General features: G+C 45.5%; 1 protein-coding gene across 1 annotated transcript in view; it reads left to right on the top strand.

The window, feature by feature from the left end:
- Window positions 1–13,486, top strand: part of SH3D21 (SH3 domain containing 21) — a 217,924-nt gene that overhangs the window by 93,086 nt on the left and 111,352 nt on the right. Inside the window, exons 5-6 of the mRNA XM_082246910.1 lie at window positions 6,631–6,721; window positions 6,896–6,978. Coding sequence (XP_082103036.1) covers window positions 6,631–6,721; window positions 6,896–6,978 — 174 coding nt within the window. The remainder of the gene's footprint in view (window positions 1–6,630; window positions 6,722–6,895; window positions 6,979–13,486) is intronic.

Below are 13,486 nucleotides of genomic sequence, written 5' to 3'. Positions count from 1 at the left end.
ACTGCCTTCAGGATTATCTATTAGGTGTGTTAGTTATGTAATTACGTCATCCCAAGTGCTGTACTCCACAGGGGTGTTTGAATTCAACAACAGGACAGTAAATGGCTCTGTGATACTGGATGTTTTACAGCCAAAAATATACTAAAGCCCATACAATGAAGTATATATTTTTTGGTGGATCATTATTAGAATATATGCCGATTAGCAGAAATGTTTAGAAAAAAGAGAATTGCTATCAGGACACACTCTGCTAAAGCAGATGATTATCAACTATAGAATTCCAGGTATTTTATTTATGTAGCACTACTCCCTCGGGAGTTGCTGGTAATGGGTTCCCCTGGGTTACCATTAGCAACAACATGACAGTTAAACATTTTCCCAAGTGTTTTAGCGCAATCAGGAAACAGTCCAGTAGCTTTGGTTTTTGTGTTTTTATTGAGAACTTGGGTAGGAGAAGGGAATGAGTGGGCTACTCCAACTTATATAACAATGCACAATCTGCTGGGACGACTGAATATTGCTGAATGCGGCAAGGCCGCTGCTTCACCTTGTCAGTAGCGGTGAAGAAGTAGTTAATAAACTATTGAGATAAAATTGACTGTACTGCAGAACACTCTTCAGGGCCCTTACTGGCACCCCCTTGTCCCTATTCTTCAGGGTTATCTACACAGCACCCCCTTTTCTGTAATAATCTCTGTGTGAGCTAGCTCCTTGATCCCCTGACTTCACTGGAGTGGTCCACTTTCCTGGGCAGACCCTTAGGCAAATCTCCTGGTACTCATGGACACTGTTTTTTCCTGAGAGACTCAGGCCAGCAGCTCCATTGTCAGCACTCTGGATCCTCTGCAGCTCAGCTCCACACCCAGTTCACTAGGCCGACTGCCTAAGACCACTTTCCTCTCACACTGCAGGAGGAGAGACAGCCGTCCACCTCCTCCTGGGTCTCTGCTTCCCGCCAAAGAAGCCCTGTCACATGTTCCCTCAGGATTTATGATCAATCCCAGGATGCATTGCAGGAATGCCCTCCCACTGGGACTGTCATAAAACATGATGTGTCACTGGCTGGGTTTCCTCCACTGTCCAACAAGCTCCCTTATTGGATGCAGTGGGGACACTCCCTCAGACCCAGTGAATCACACCTGGAAACGTGACAGGCAAACTAATAGATCAGGCTCCCATGATAAGCAGCAGGAGCAATAGATGCTTTTTCCTAGCAACTACCTAGGAGGGTGCTACATTCAGAAGGTTTATTTGCTGAGGACTTTAAAGGTTAGGTGCTTTACTTTAAATGCCCTAAGGGATTGTAAGGTTGGGGGCTTAAGCCTAATGACTTTGGCTTAAATGCCATGAGAGCCATAGGCTTTAATTTAGAAGGCTATAAAGGTTGAGAACTTGGATAGTGAGCATTTAAAGCGGAGTTCCACCCTGGAATTTTTTTTTTTTTTTTTAAATACCCCCGGGACAGTCAGGGCTAGTGCATTCCACAATGGCTAGCCTCTGATCTGTCCCGGGTTGCACTTACCTGTTAGGACAAATACTTACCTTGAAAACGTCTTGTCCAGCGCTGCCATCTCAGATGTGGGCAGCTTGAAGCCAGCGAGATCCTCTTCGGCGTCCTCTTCCGCCTTCTTCGGTCCCACGATGCCCTGCGCCGGCCCCGCCGTCACTTCCGGGTCGCGCGCGTCATCCCTCCACAGCTTCTGGGCATGCCCAGAAGCTGTTTAGAAGGGGATGACGCGCGCGGCCCGGAACTGACGTCGGGGCCGGTGCAGGTGCAATGATTCCTGGGAGCTATGACGTTCAGCTCCCAGGAATCATTGCAGAGCCAGGAAGTGATGACGGGCCGCGGCCGAGGAAGGAGGAAGAAGGAAGTAAGGTAAGTATATTTTCTTCGCTACGAGGTAAGTAAAAAAAAAAAAAAAAATGCGATTAGCCATTTCTTTTTCAGGTGACCCGGAGCGAGAAGATGGAGGTAAGTATAAAATGAGGGTGGAACTCCACTTTAATCAAGGGCTTAAGTTTAGGGGGGTTAGGTTATAGGCTTTTGGGTCCAGGGATTTAGAGTTTTGGGGCTTTAGATTAGGTAACTGTAGATAAATAGGCATCAAGGTCAAGGGCTTTATATAGGGGCCTTTAACTTTCCGGGATTTAGTTTAGGAAGTGTGGGGTAGGGACCTTTTCTTTTGGAGGCTTTAAGGTCATGGAATTCAAAGGTCACAGGATTATGGTTGAAAATGAAGGCTCTGGATTATGTGGCATTAAAGTCAGGAGAAATAATTTAGGGGAATTTAAGATTTGATTACTTTAGTTTTGGAGGTTTACAGTTTTGGGCTTTAGTTTCAGAGGTTAGGTGTTTTGGGGGCTTTATTTTAGGGGGCATTAAAGTAATGGATTTAGTTTAGAGGGTTTGGGATTTTAAAGGTTAAAGGTTTTAGTGTTAGAGGCTTTGGTTTAGGAGGATTTAAAGGTCTGGGTCTTAAGTTAAGGGGTCTTTATATAATGGGGCAATAGGGTAAATGTATTTAGTTCAGAGAGAATTAAGGGTAAAGCCTTTAATATAGGGGCTTTAGCTTTGGAGGTTTAGTTTTGTGTTTTTAGTTTAGAAGGCTTTAAAGGTTATGGGGCATTAGTCTGGTAAGCTTTAAGGGTTCAGTGCTTTAGTTTAATGGGTTTTATTGGTTTGGATGAATTATTTAATTTATTAATTTACTATTCATTTATTTATTTGCAATATTGCACAGTTTTCACCCACCTACACAAGAATTTTGGCACCAGTCACTTTATATATTTCGATTTGCGCTGTGTGTCCTTTTTTGTCATTTTATTGGTTTGTGGCTCTTTTTTTTACTGCCATCCCTGCCCATCTTTACTTGCCCTGGGCAGAGATAGCCTTACAAGATAAAACATAAAATAAAAAAGGAGTGTAAATAATTTAAATAATTTTAAAAAAGTGATGACGGATGGATATCTGCTAATGTAGGACAGCTCAGGCCAGGAACTTTGCTGTAAATATGTGCCATGAAGGATCTGTAGTGTCTCTGCCCATGATTACTGAACTATGTGTCGGTGGTCATGTGTACCCTGCCACCAACAGAAGGGTCTCCTGACAAAAAATACATTATGTTCCACATGCTGGTGAAGGGAGGTAATGGCCTTCTGGGTAAAATAGTGGCATCTGGGTACCTGCCACTGTGGTAGGCCATAAATTCACAGAAGGGGCTGATTCCACTAGTTAGCATGCAAGCAGCTGCACACTCAACATTTTTGACAAACTTGCAAAAGACTCCAGCAGTTGTGGAGGAGACATCTACTTTAGGAAGGATGAAAACAACAGGGCGGGTGTAGGAGAATTCTGCAGAAGTTCATAGTAGCTCCACGACCCCCTTGCCCACAGGACTTGGTGTATCCTAAGCCTCTGAAACCCCATATGAGACTTCCCTTCCTGTCATTAGAGGCCCCAAGATGTTATGGTGGATGCAGTAGGAGAATGTTTTGGAGGAGGGGGGAGATGTGGAAAGTGAGGAAAAGGAGGAATGCAGACTTTTAGCTGCCAAATTGTATGAGGTATTGCTCTCAACAAACTCAATAACCAGCAATTAGAAAATGCCAATTGTCCTTAAAAGCTCATCAAAATGTTCCTACAATGGTCTTCACCAAATTAAATGAGAGCCTCTTTATTCATGAATCAGAATAAAGGAATGAAAAATAGGATGCGTCCTGTCTTTGTTTCTCCTTTCTTCCACAAGTGCAATACAATCCTGCAGAATAACCCTCTTTCTTCTATACCTGCTAGTGACACTGTGCAATGCATCACTAAAACGTACTTCCTCCTGTGACAATTATTAGTCTCTTAAATATCTACCCTTACCCTCTGGATCATCAATAGGGCTTGATATACTGTAAATCTAAGAGTTCTCTAAGGGTTACTGATTTTAAAATGTACTACACTATAAATAATTTTGTTTTTGGAGCTTCTTATAGTGAATGCAAAGGGAAGAGGATTATTTTGGAAGGAAGAATTGGTAGTGGATTTATATCAGGCGCGATTGATGATCGAGAAGGTAAGGGTAGTTGTCACAGGAGGATGCACAATTTAGTGATGCATTTCACTGGATCCCACAATTGAATTTAGAGCACATTGACTAGTGTAGCACCCTACAAGGTAGGTGCTAAGTAAAGTATAGTGGGCCTTGTCTGCTTAACAGCAGGGCCATGATTTTCAGCTGGGCTGTCATGTCTCCCAGGTGTGGCTGTTCGGACTGGGGAGTCTCCCCACTGTACTTAATGAGAGGGTTATCATTGGGCAGTGGAGGAAACCCAGCCAATGGCTCACTTAGGCCTGTATCTACTCCAGCAAGGCAGATTCTGCCGCACAGCATTCTGGGAGTGGGTATAAGTTTGAGGGGAGCACATGACGCAGCATCTTTGGTGGGAAGCAGAGTCCCAGGAGGGAGAGTTTGGCTGTCTCTCCTCCTGTCAGAGGAATCGGATGTCCCAGGCATCTTGTCTGAGGGGACAGAGGGCTGAGCTGAGCTGCAGAGGGGATCCGGTGTGCCTAAGACCAGCGGAGCTGAGAGGGGTTGAGTTTCAGGAAAGCATTCCCAGTTCGTGAATACTGCAAACTGCCCCTGGGGGTCTGCCAAGTGAGAGGGGACCACTCCGGAGAAGGTCAGAGGGATCCGGGAGCTAGCTAGCCGGTGCAGGAAGCAAGTGTAAAGGGGGTGCCAGTGTTGACCCTGAAGTGGCACGGGGGTGCAAGCAGTTGGGCCCTGAAGTGTACAGTGTGCAGTGTACAGTGTTGAGAGTTGCAGCAGCAAAAGCAGTATACAGAAGCTACCTCAGTCAGGGAGGACTGGAGGGAGCAGTGTTCAGGACTTTGAGTGTTAGAAGTCAGTTCTCAGTACAGTCCAGGACTTTTGAGCCAACCAGAGTGTCAGAAGTCAAGTTTCAAGTACAGTACAGCAGGTCAGTGTTTTTGAAGCGCCAGCAAGCGTTGGTCGGCCCCCAGCCGGCTTCAAGACAGCACTGAAAGGCATTTTTCTTCAAGTGTCCCATTTTGTACCTAGTTGAGCCAGAGGAGTACCCCACTCATTCCCTTCTCCCATCCCCAATATAAAATAAACAAAACAAACCAAAGATGCCGGACTGGTCTTTGACTCAAATCTCACACTTGGGTATTCAGCTTAAATGGACTGAAGGTGTTAGCGGTGACCATGGCAGACCCACATCAGGCCCAATGCCTGGGAAATCTGCTACACTTGTTTTACAGTGCTTTTTGTTTGGACATACTTCACTATATGTTGTTTCTTAATTGTTTTTTTTTTTTTTTTGTCACCATTGGGGATAGAAGAAAGAGGATTAACCTATAGAATTGTTTTGAACTTGTTGAAGAAAGGAGAAATAGATTCAGGACGCATCCTATTTTTCACACATGTACTTAATTTTGATCCATGAATGAAGAGACTCATTTTATTTGGTAAAGACCATTGTGAAAACATTTATTTGGTAAAGACCATTGTGAGAACATTTTGATAAACTTTTAGAACAATTGACATTTTTTTAAGCGCTCTTGTAAATCTATATATCTTCCTGTTAGGGAGCAGAGGTAATCCAGAAGCTGAGCTTAGTTTTTACTGTTTAAGGCAAGGGTGAGCAACCAGTAGATCGCGGACAGGTAACTGGCAGTTAGCAGTCTGGACTTGCTGACCCACCATCCCAGAGCATCAAACAGAGTACAGTGCAAAGGGACTACTTGTAAAGTTGGAGCTGTAGTAGGGAGCAAGAGCCCTATAAGCCAATGCCTCCTCTGTAGTGCTGGCTACTGTCCCATGCGGAGTAATACCAACTGCACGGCACCTCTTATCCCGGCTAGTGGTCTCCAGAGTGGTTCCAGCAGCAGGAAAGAAGAGATCTTCAGGTCTTTAGGTCAGTGTGAAGCAATACACCGGGCATAATAGTAAAGTGCTGCTTTCACACTGATGCACTGCTGTTTACTCAGACTGCGGGTTTAGTGCAAAGCCCCCCCCCTGCCCTAAAGCACCCGCTTCCCCATGCCAAAAGCATGTGGCCTGGTATGATTCGGGGGGGGGGGGGGGCTTGCTGGTCCGCCCCCTTTCCTGACCTGCCAAGCTGTATGCTCAGATAGGGGTCTGTTATGGATTTTGGGGGGGACCCCACGCTGTTTTTTTTTTTTTTTTTTTAGCTTTCGGCGTTGGGTTCCCTGAAAATGCCTATAAGACCCAAAGGGACTGGCATTAACCCGGGGGAGGACCCCACACTGTTTTTCTTTTTAATATTTTTTTATTGACGGGCATTCTTTTCTTTACATTCATCTGTCAGTGGTGAAGACAGCTTACAGATGATAAGTCATGGTTGTTAAGGACGCGGGCGGCCAGCTTGACCAGGGAAGGCTAAATATAAGATTAAACTTCAGCTTTAAATATATTTTAATCTACAAATCTTTAAATTTAATATAAAAAAATATAGTGCAAGCATTTATAAAAACTACGAAAAAATACTATACACTATAATTATGACTTCTAGAAACACATAATGCTTTCTTTCCCTTTAAAATAATTTTGAAATAATCACTTTTTGTTTTGTTTCGTTTCTGTGACTTACATTACACAGATTGAAGATGGTTGGTGGCTGGGTAAAAATGGAGATCTAATAGGAGCTTTTCCATCCAACTTTGTGCAGGAAGTTTCTGAACCACCACCAGGTAAGGGTCTTACCCAAAATAAGTTATCTCCATAAAATTGTTGAACATACATTTATCACTGAGCAAGGAGAATAAAATAAATGACATACATACTTTTACAATTTAGAGCATGCAGATTTTTTTTTTTTTTTTTTACATATGTTTAAAAATGTTAAATTTTTTTATCTTGTGCAGAGAAATTTGCAAATTTTAAGAAAAACAATAAACAAAGACCAAAGATGATGGATATTGATTTTAATCCTAAGGAAGAAGAGATGGTAAGATAGTCCAGATGTGCCTACCTAGAAGTAACTACATTGAATATGGGTGTGAAATATGAACAAATATAAGTAATACCATTTTTTTTATTTTATTTAACTTTGGCCCTATGTTTTTGTGTCATTTTAAAAATCATGCATTGTTCTCAAGTATGGTCAAATTCCAAGTGCCCAAATACTCATCATTGAGAAGTGATGTCACCACTGTTTAATTGGGAATGTTTGACTAATACAGTACTTAAAGTGGGACTATGAGCAAAAATCAAAACTGACAAACATAATGTAATCAGTTAGCCAGGACCTGGATCACCTGCTGGTGGCAGTGTGTTTCCCAAAGCAAAAGGTTTTAGTTTTTTGGTGTCCACCATCTGGAGTCTCCCAGCAGCCAGAAGATCCCAGTTATCAGTTTCCACCTGACGCTGGCTGCTGAGAGGGTATTTAGATCTTCCCCTACTAGTGCCACTCAACCCAGAGTTTTGCTGCTGCCAGATTCTTTTTGCCATTAATCCAGACCCTGCCCTGTACCCTGCTGCCTTGTACCTTCTCCCCCTTGTTCCTGATCCCAGTTTTGGTTCCTCCTTCACATCTGCTCCCTGCACCTCCTTTTAATATGCCTTGGGTTAAGTCTTTGGTATGGTTGCTGTAAGATGATACAGCTTACATCTTTGAGCATTACGCAGCTTGTTTACAAATGCTCCTGTTAGACTGTGTTACTGATGTGCTTTCCCTAGTTGGACAAGGGAACTGTAACTTTGTTCATCCTCTGCTTCAAGCTTGGTCTAAGATATCAACTCTTTCAGTTGATGCACACCAATTCAGATCAAGAATCTCTTCCTTCATTCCATTAGCAACCACAGTTGACACTAAGTGTTCCCTATATTCTGTATACCAGTACTCTGCTTTCATTAACCACACTTGCCCTGCATTTAACCCATTTAGGGCTCCCCATGCAGTTCCATTACCCATTGAAAACTCTCAGACATCTTCCTCTGCTTCTGCTATCCTTCCTTCTATGCTCCCCAATACTGTTACACAGGGCTGCTGTTAGAAATCATGGGGCCCCATACAGCTTACCTGACAGGGGTCCCCTTATCCGACCGAAAGTGACAGGACAGATTTATCAATCCCTTTCTCTGTAGCCTCAGCTGCACAGATGAATGAATAGGAAGCACTCTGAGTTTTCCTGCTCATTCACTAACTGAAGCACAGTAAACACAGTTTACTATGCATTGGTGGCAAATGGACACAGGAGTGACTGGTACCGAATCCCGATCGTTCACTGCGTTCATTCAGGAATGGAAGGGACTGGTAAATGACATAGTTACCTGCCCCTTCCCCCACTCTCTACCCTGAAATATCCCCCTGTGTGGTGGGAAGCTGGCAGCCCTGAGGGGGTGAAAGGAGTCTTGGACATCAGATGGAGGGGGTGCATGTTGTACTAGAACCAATCCCCCTTCAGTGAAGCTGGAGGGAGTAAAAGAGGAGAAGCTGGCAGTGCTGCAAGGGGAGGCAGAAGAGGATCGGTGTCTGCAACAAGACAGTACAGCTGGACCTCCTGCTCAGCAGGTGCTCAGGCCCCCTTTTTTAACCGATGGGGTCCGGGCCCAGGACAGGAGAGATGGCTGTACTGCATTATCAGTGGCCCTGCTGTTACAACTTTCACACCAGCAGCACAATCTGGTCAGCATCATGAAACCACTTGCAGGACTCCAGCATTTAAACCAAAAAAGATACAAAAGTTCTTTACTACTCATACAACTTTGCCATTATCCATGCTGCCTACCCAGGGGGTCCAGTCTGCCTCCATGCTGCCTGCCAATGGGGTCCAGTCTGCCTCCATGCTGCCTACCAATAAGGTCCATTATGCCTTGCTGTTGCCAGATTCTGTTTGCTATTGATCCTGATCCTATCCTGTACCCTGCTGCCTTGTACCTGCTCCCCCCTTGTTCCAGATTCCAGTTTTGATCAGTTAGGCTTTCTGTTTGTCAGATTGATTAGTTAGGTACTCTGTCACTGGGTTTTTGGTTCACTTTTATTTTTATGTTTGCTGTGTGCTGGTGTTTGTACTGTAAATAAATCTCACTTAAAGGGGTTGTAAAGTCAGTAGGTTTTTTATCTTAATGCATTCTATGCATTAATATAAAGAGCCTTCTGTGTGCAGCAGCCCCCCTCATCCTCCCTAATACTTACTTGAGGTCCCTCTCTGTCCAGCGATGTCCAAGAGTGTCTCAGCCTTCTGAGAATCTCAATCCTGATTAGCTGATACCCAGCAGCGGCGCCATTGGCTCCCGCTGCTGTCAATCAAAGTCAGCTAGCCAATCAGGAGAGAGAGGGGTGGGGCTGGGGCGGGGTTCCGTGTCTGAATGGACACAGGGAGCTATGACTTGGCTCGGGTGCCCTCAAAGCAAGCTGCTTGCTGTGGGGGCACTGAACAGGAGGGAGGGGCAGGATCACAGAAGAGGAACCCGAGAAGAGAAGGATCCGAGCCACTCTGCGCAAATCCACTGCAAAGAGCGAGGCTTTATAATCGCTTTTTTTTTTTTTTTTTTTAATTCTTTATTTAAAGGTATGCCATGAACAATAAGGAATAACAATGCTACAAACATTTGCATGATAGTAGTAGAAATGTGGACTACGTTGTACAGGGAACAACCTCGTGTAAAACATACTATCACAAAGCATAAACATATAGTGCAACCTGGGTTCGTATGTTGTCTTATCTTTCATACTTATACATTCATGTGCAGCATTGCTGTAAACAAGAGTTTGTGTGGAGGGAAGTCCAGCGCCACCCGCCCAAGCGGAGGGGCATAGGAGTCCCCGCCGGCATCTATCACTCGGCCGGCAAGGGGGCCCACCAAAACCCCCACCCGAAGCGGGGAAGACCCCGGGACCATCCCCCACTCTTTGTTTGGAGCACACCTAGTGGCATTTTATGATTTAATAGCAGGGATAGGGCAAACACAATGCCCTAAGTCAGGGAGGGAGGGAGGGGAAGAGATGCAAGAGAGAGGAGAAAGGAAGAGAGAGAAAGGGAGGAAGGAAAAGGAGAGAGGGAGGAGGAAGGAAAAGACAAACAGAAAAGTGAAAAGTGGAGAGTGGGAGTTCGCTCCGTCCCATCCGCAGGCATGTCAAGCCGGTTAAGAGTAGGCTAGATAATCGTCGGACAAGTGAAAAAGGTCCCAGTGAATCCAACGTGTCTTGTGTTCCTCCGTCTTGTCCCTTAGAGTTGCCGTAAGCTGTTCCATTTGCCTTATGTCATTCACTCTGGTAAACCAGTGAGAAATAGGGGGGGGGGGGCGTTTGTTGTTTCCACATGCTAGGTATACAGGCCCTAGCTGCGGACAGCAAGTGTTTCAGTAGCGATTTGCGGTACCGCTTGCTTGACATGGGTGTCAAGTTGAGGAGAACAGCAGCAGGGTCATCTAGTAAAGAGTAGTCAGTATGTTTATGTATAATATGTAGTACCTGTTGCCAGAATGGTCTAATCTTGGGGCATTCCCAGAAAATGTGAAAAAGAGTCCCCTCCTGGAGACCGCAGCGCCAACAGGAAGGGTTGTGTCCAGGGAAGATGGCAGAAAGAACTACTGGGGTACGATACCACCGTGTCAGAATCTTGTACGAGGTCTCCTGATATTTGCTACATAGAGAAGATTTATGGGCAAAGAAAGGTATCTTGTTTTTTTGGTCCGTTGTGAACGTAGTGTTTAGATCCCTTTCCCATTTGAGGAGGAATGAAGGGTCATGTTGGGTGGTCATTGATAGTATAATCGCTTTTAAACATACATACATTATTACCTCTATATCCTGCTAGTAGACCCATTATTTTTCATCTTCAATAATAGGGTGACAGGAAAAATAAAATAAACAGTATTTTTGCTTGAACAAGATTGGATGATGGAAGTCAGCAGAGCATCACTTCATTTACTAAATTAAAGAAAAACTTCCTTGAAATGGGAAAATTCCCTTGAAAAGTAAACAGCCTATTAGCCTTTAGCAAATGAACCCCAATGTATCAATTGTAGTCCACATACAGTAGATGATGAACACTGTGACGTTCCAAATCGATAAATATGTAGGACACATAGGTCTGCTGAGATTACTGACTGGGGATAGGTTAAAAGCATAGTCATTAAAGTAGTTGAGTGTGATGAGGAATTAGGTTGGCCATACACAAAAAAAAATTTGTTTGAAATTTTTCATTTTTAAAACATTAGGGGAATCATATTCATAATTTCATTAGGGGAATCATACTGATGTTCTTTTTCAACCGTAGTAACAAGAATATTAGAAGGAAAAATATAGGAAACCTTTCCTGAAGCATTGATTTTCTAACAGTGTATAGGGTTTTATTCAGGAAAATCCATTATTCTAAAATCAAATGTTAAAAGCAAACAAAATGTTGAATTATTTTAGAACGGAATTTTTTTAAGTTGGTGTATGGCTAGCTGTAGGTCTTTCCACTATCTAGGAAGTAGATAGGATGGAGTAGTGGGAGAGAGAGGATGAGGAAGAGTATATGTCAATTTAGATCAGTGGTCTCCCAACTGTGGCCCAGGGGGCAGATGCAGGCCTTTATTTGACCTATAAGACACTATTCTTCCCACTGACACCAACAATGGGGCAAAATTCCTGCCACTGAGACCAACAACAACAATTGGGTTTTATTTCTCTCGACACCAATGATGGGGCACTATTCCTTCCAATGACACCAACATGGTCAGCTCCATCTAGTGGCTATAATGCAGTATTTTCCCTTACATTTTCGTGACGTCCTTCTGCCTTCTTAGGCCGCCTCCCTCGCCTTGGACAGCCTCGTCTGGAGTCAGGTCTAGTCTCGCAGGAGTGTATCACAGCCATACACCCGCCCACAGCAGCCCGGTGCCAGCCAGCCACCCACATCCACAGGCCCTGTACCAGCCAGCCACAGGCACTGTACCAGCGAGCCAGCCAGCCACCCACAGGCCCTGTACCAGCCAGACAGCCACCCACAGGCCCTGTACCAGCCAGCCACAGGCACTGTAACAACCAGCCAGCCACCCACAGGCCCTGTACCAGCCAGCCACCCACATCCCCTGTGCCAGCCATCCAGCCAGCCATCCACCACAGGGTGCCAGACAGCTAGCCACCCATCACAGGGTGCCAGACAACCAGCTATCCACAGGCACTGTACCAGCCAGACACCCACAGGCCCTGTACCAGCCAGCCACAGGCACTGTACCAGACAGCCACCCACAGGCCCTGTACCAGCCAGCCAGCCACCCACAGCCCCTGTGCCAGCCACCCACCCACCACAGGGTGCCAGCCAGCCAGCCACCCACCACAGGGTGCCAGACAGCCAGCCACCCACCCACCACCACAGTGTGCCAGACACTCAGCCACCCATCACAGGGTGCCAGTAAGCCAGCCACCCATCACAGGGTGCCAGTAAGCCAGCCACCCATCACAGGGTGCCAGCCAGCCAGCCAGCCACCACAGGGTGCCAGACAGCCAGCAACCCACCACAGCATGCCAGACAGCCAGCCACCCACCACAGGATGCCAGCAAGCCACCCACCCACCACAGGGTGCCAGCCAGCCAGCCATACCACCACAGGGTGCCAGACAGCCATCCACCCACCACAGGGTGCCAGCCAGCCATCCACCACAGGGTGTCAGCAAGCCAGCCACTCACCATAGGGTGCCAGACAGCCAGCCACCCACCACCACAGGGTGCCAGCCAGCCACCCACCACTGGGTGCCAGACAGCCAAATATCCACCACAGGGTGCCAGACAGCCAGCCACCCACCACAGGGTGTCAGCCAGCCAGCCATCCACCACAGGGAGCCAGCAAGCCAGGCACCCACCACAGGGTGTCAGCAAGCCAGCCATTAAGCATTAAACAAAAATTAACATGTTCAGTACCAGATTTGTGTCACAAATTGTCTTTATTTTTCAAAACTTTAAATGTACAAAATATCGGCCCATATTGGCCGATATCGATATGCGATGGCCAAAATATCGGTATTGGCAACGAAAAACCGATGCCGGTCGATCCCTACTAACCACTAATACCATCCCCTAATACCAAAGATGGGGAACTGTTTATCCTCACCGACGCCAGAACAACTTCTACTCCTACTGGCAAAGTCGCCCCCCCTTGTCTGAAGGAGACCCCTGAAGTCTGAAGGACTATAACCTTTGTTTAGAATGTTTAGAGACCCCTGGTTTAGATCCTTCTCATAGTTACATTTTAGGCTTCAACAGGTTTTGGTAGGCATGCTGATGTACATTATCTTGTTTCTTCTTCTATATATATTTAACTATTCTCCTTCATTGTCTAGAAGTTTCAAGAGCAATGTGATGTAATTTGCCCATAAAATGTTCAGTGAAATATAAATATGGCATAACTGTTACTTCAACATTATTAAAGCAGAGCTTCACCCAAAAGGGGAAGCTCTGCTTGTTTGGCACCTTTCGGGGGAGAGGGGGGAGCAAGTACCTGTTTTTGAAAGGCACCCGTTCCCAC

The sequence above is a fragment of the Pelophylax lessonae genome (assembly GCF_965119305.1).
Source record: "Pelophylax lessonae genome assembly, chromosome: 2".
Taxonomy (NCBI): Eukaryota; Metazoa; Chordata; class Amphibia; order Anura; family Ranidae; genus Pelophylax; species Pelophylax lessonae.
The sequence above is the reverse complement of the archived record's forward strand: the minus strand, read 5'-3'. Positions and strand labels throughout refer to the sequence as shown.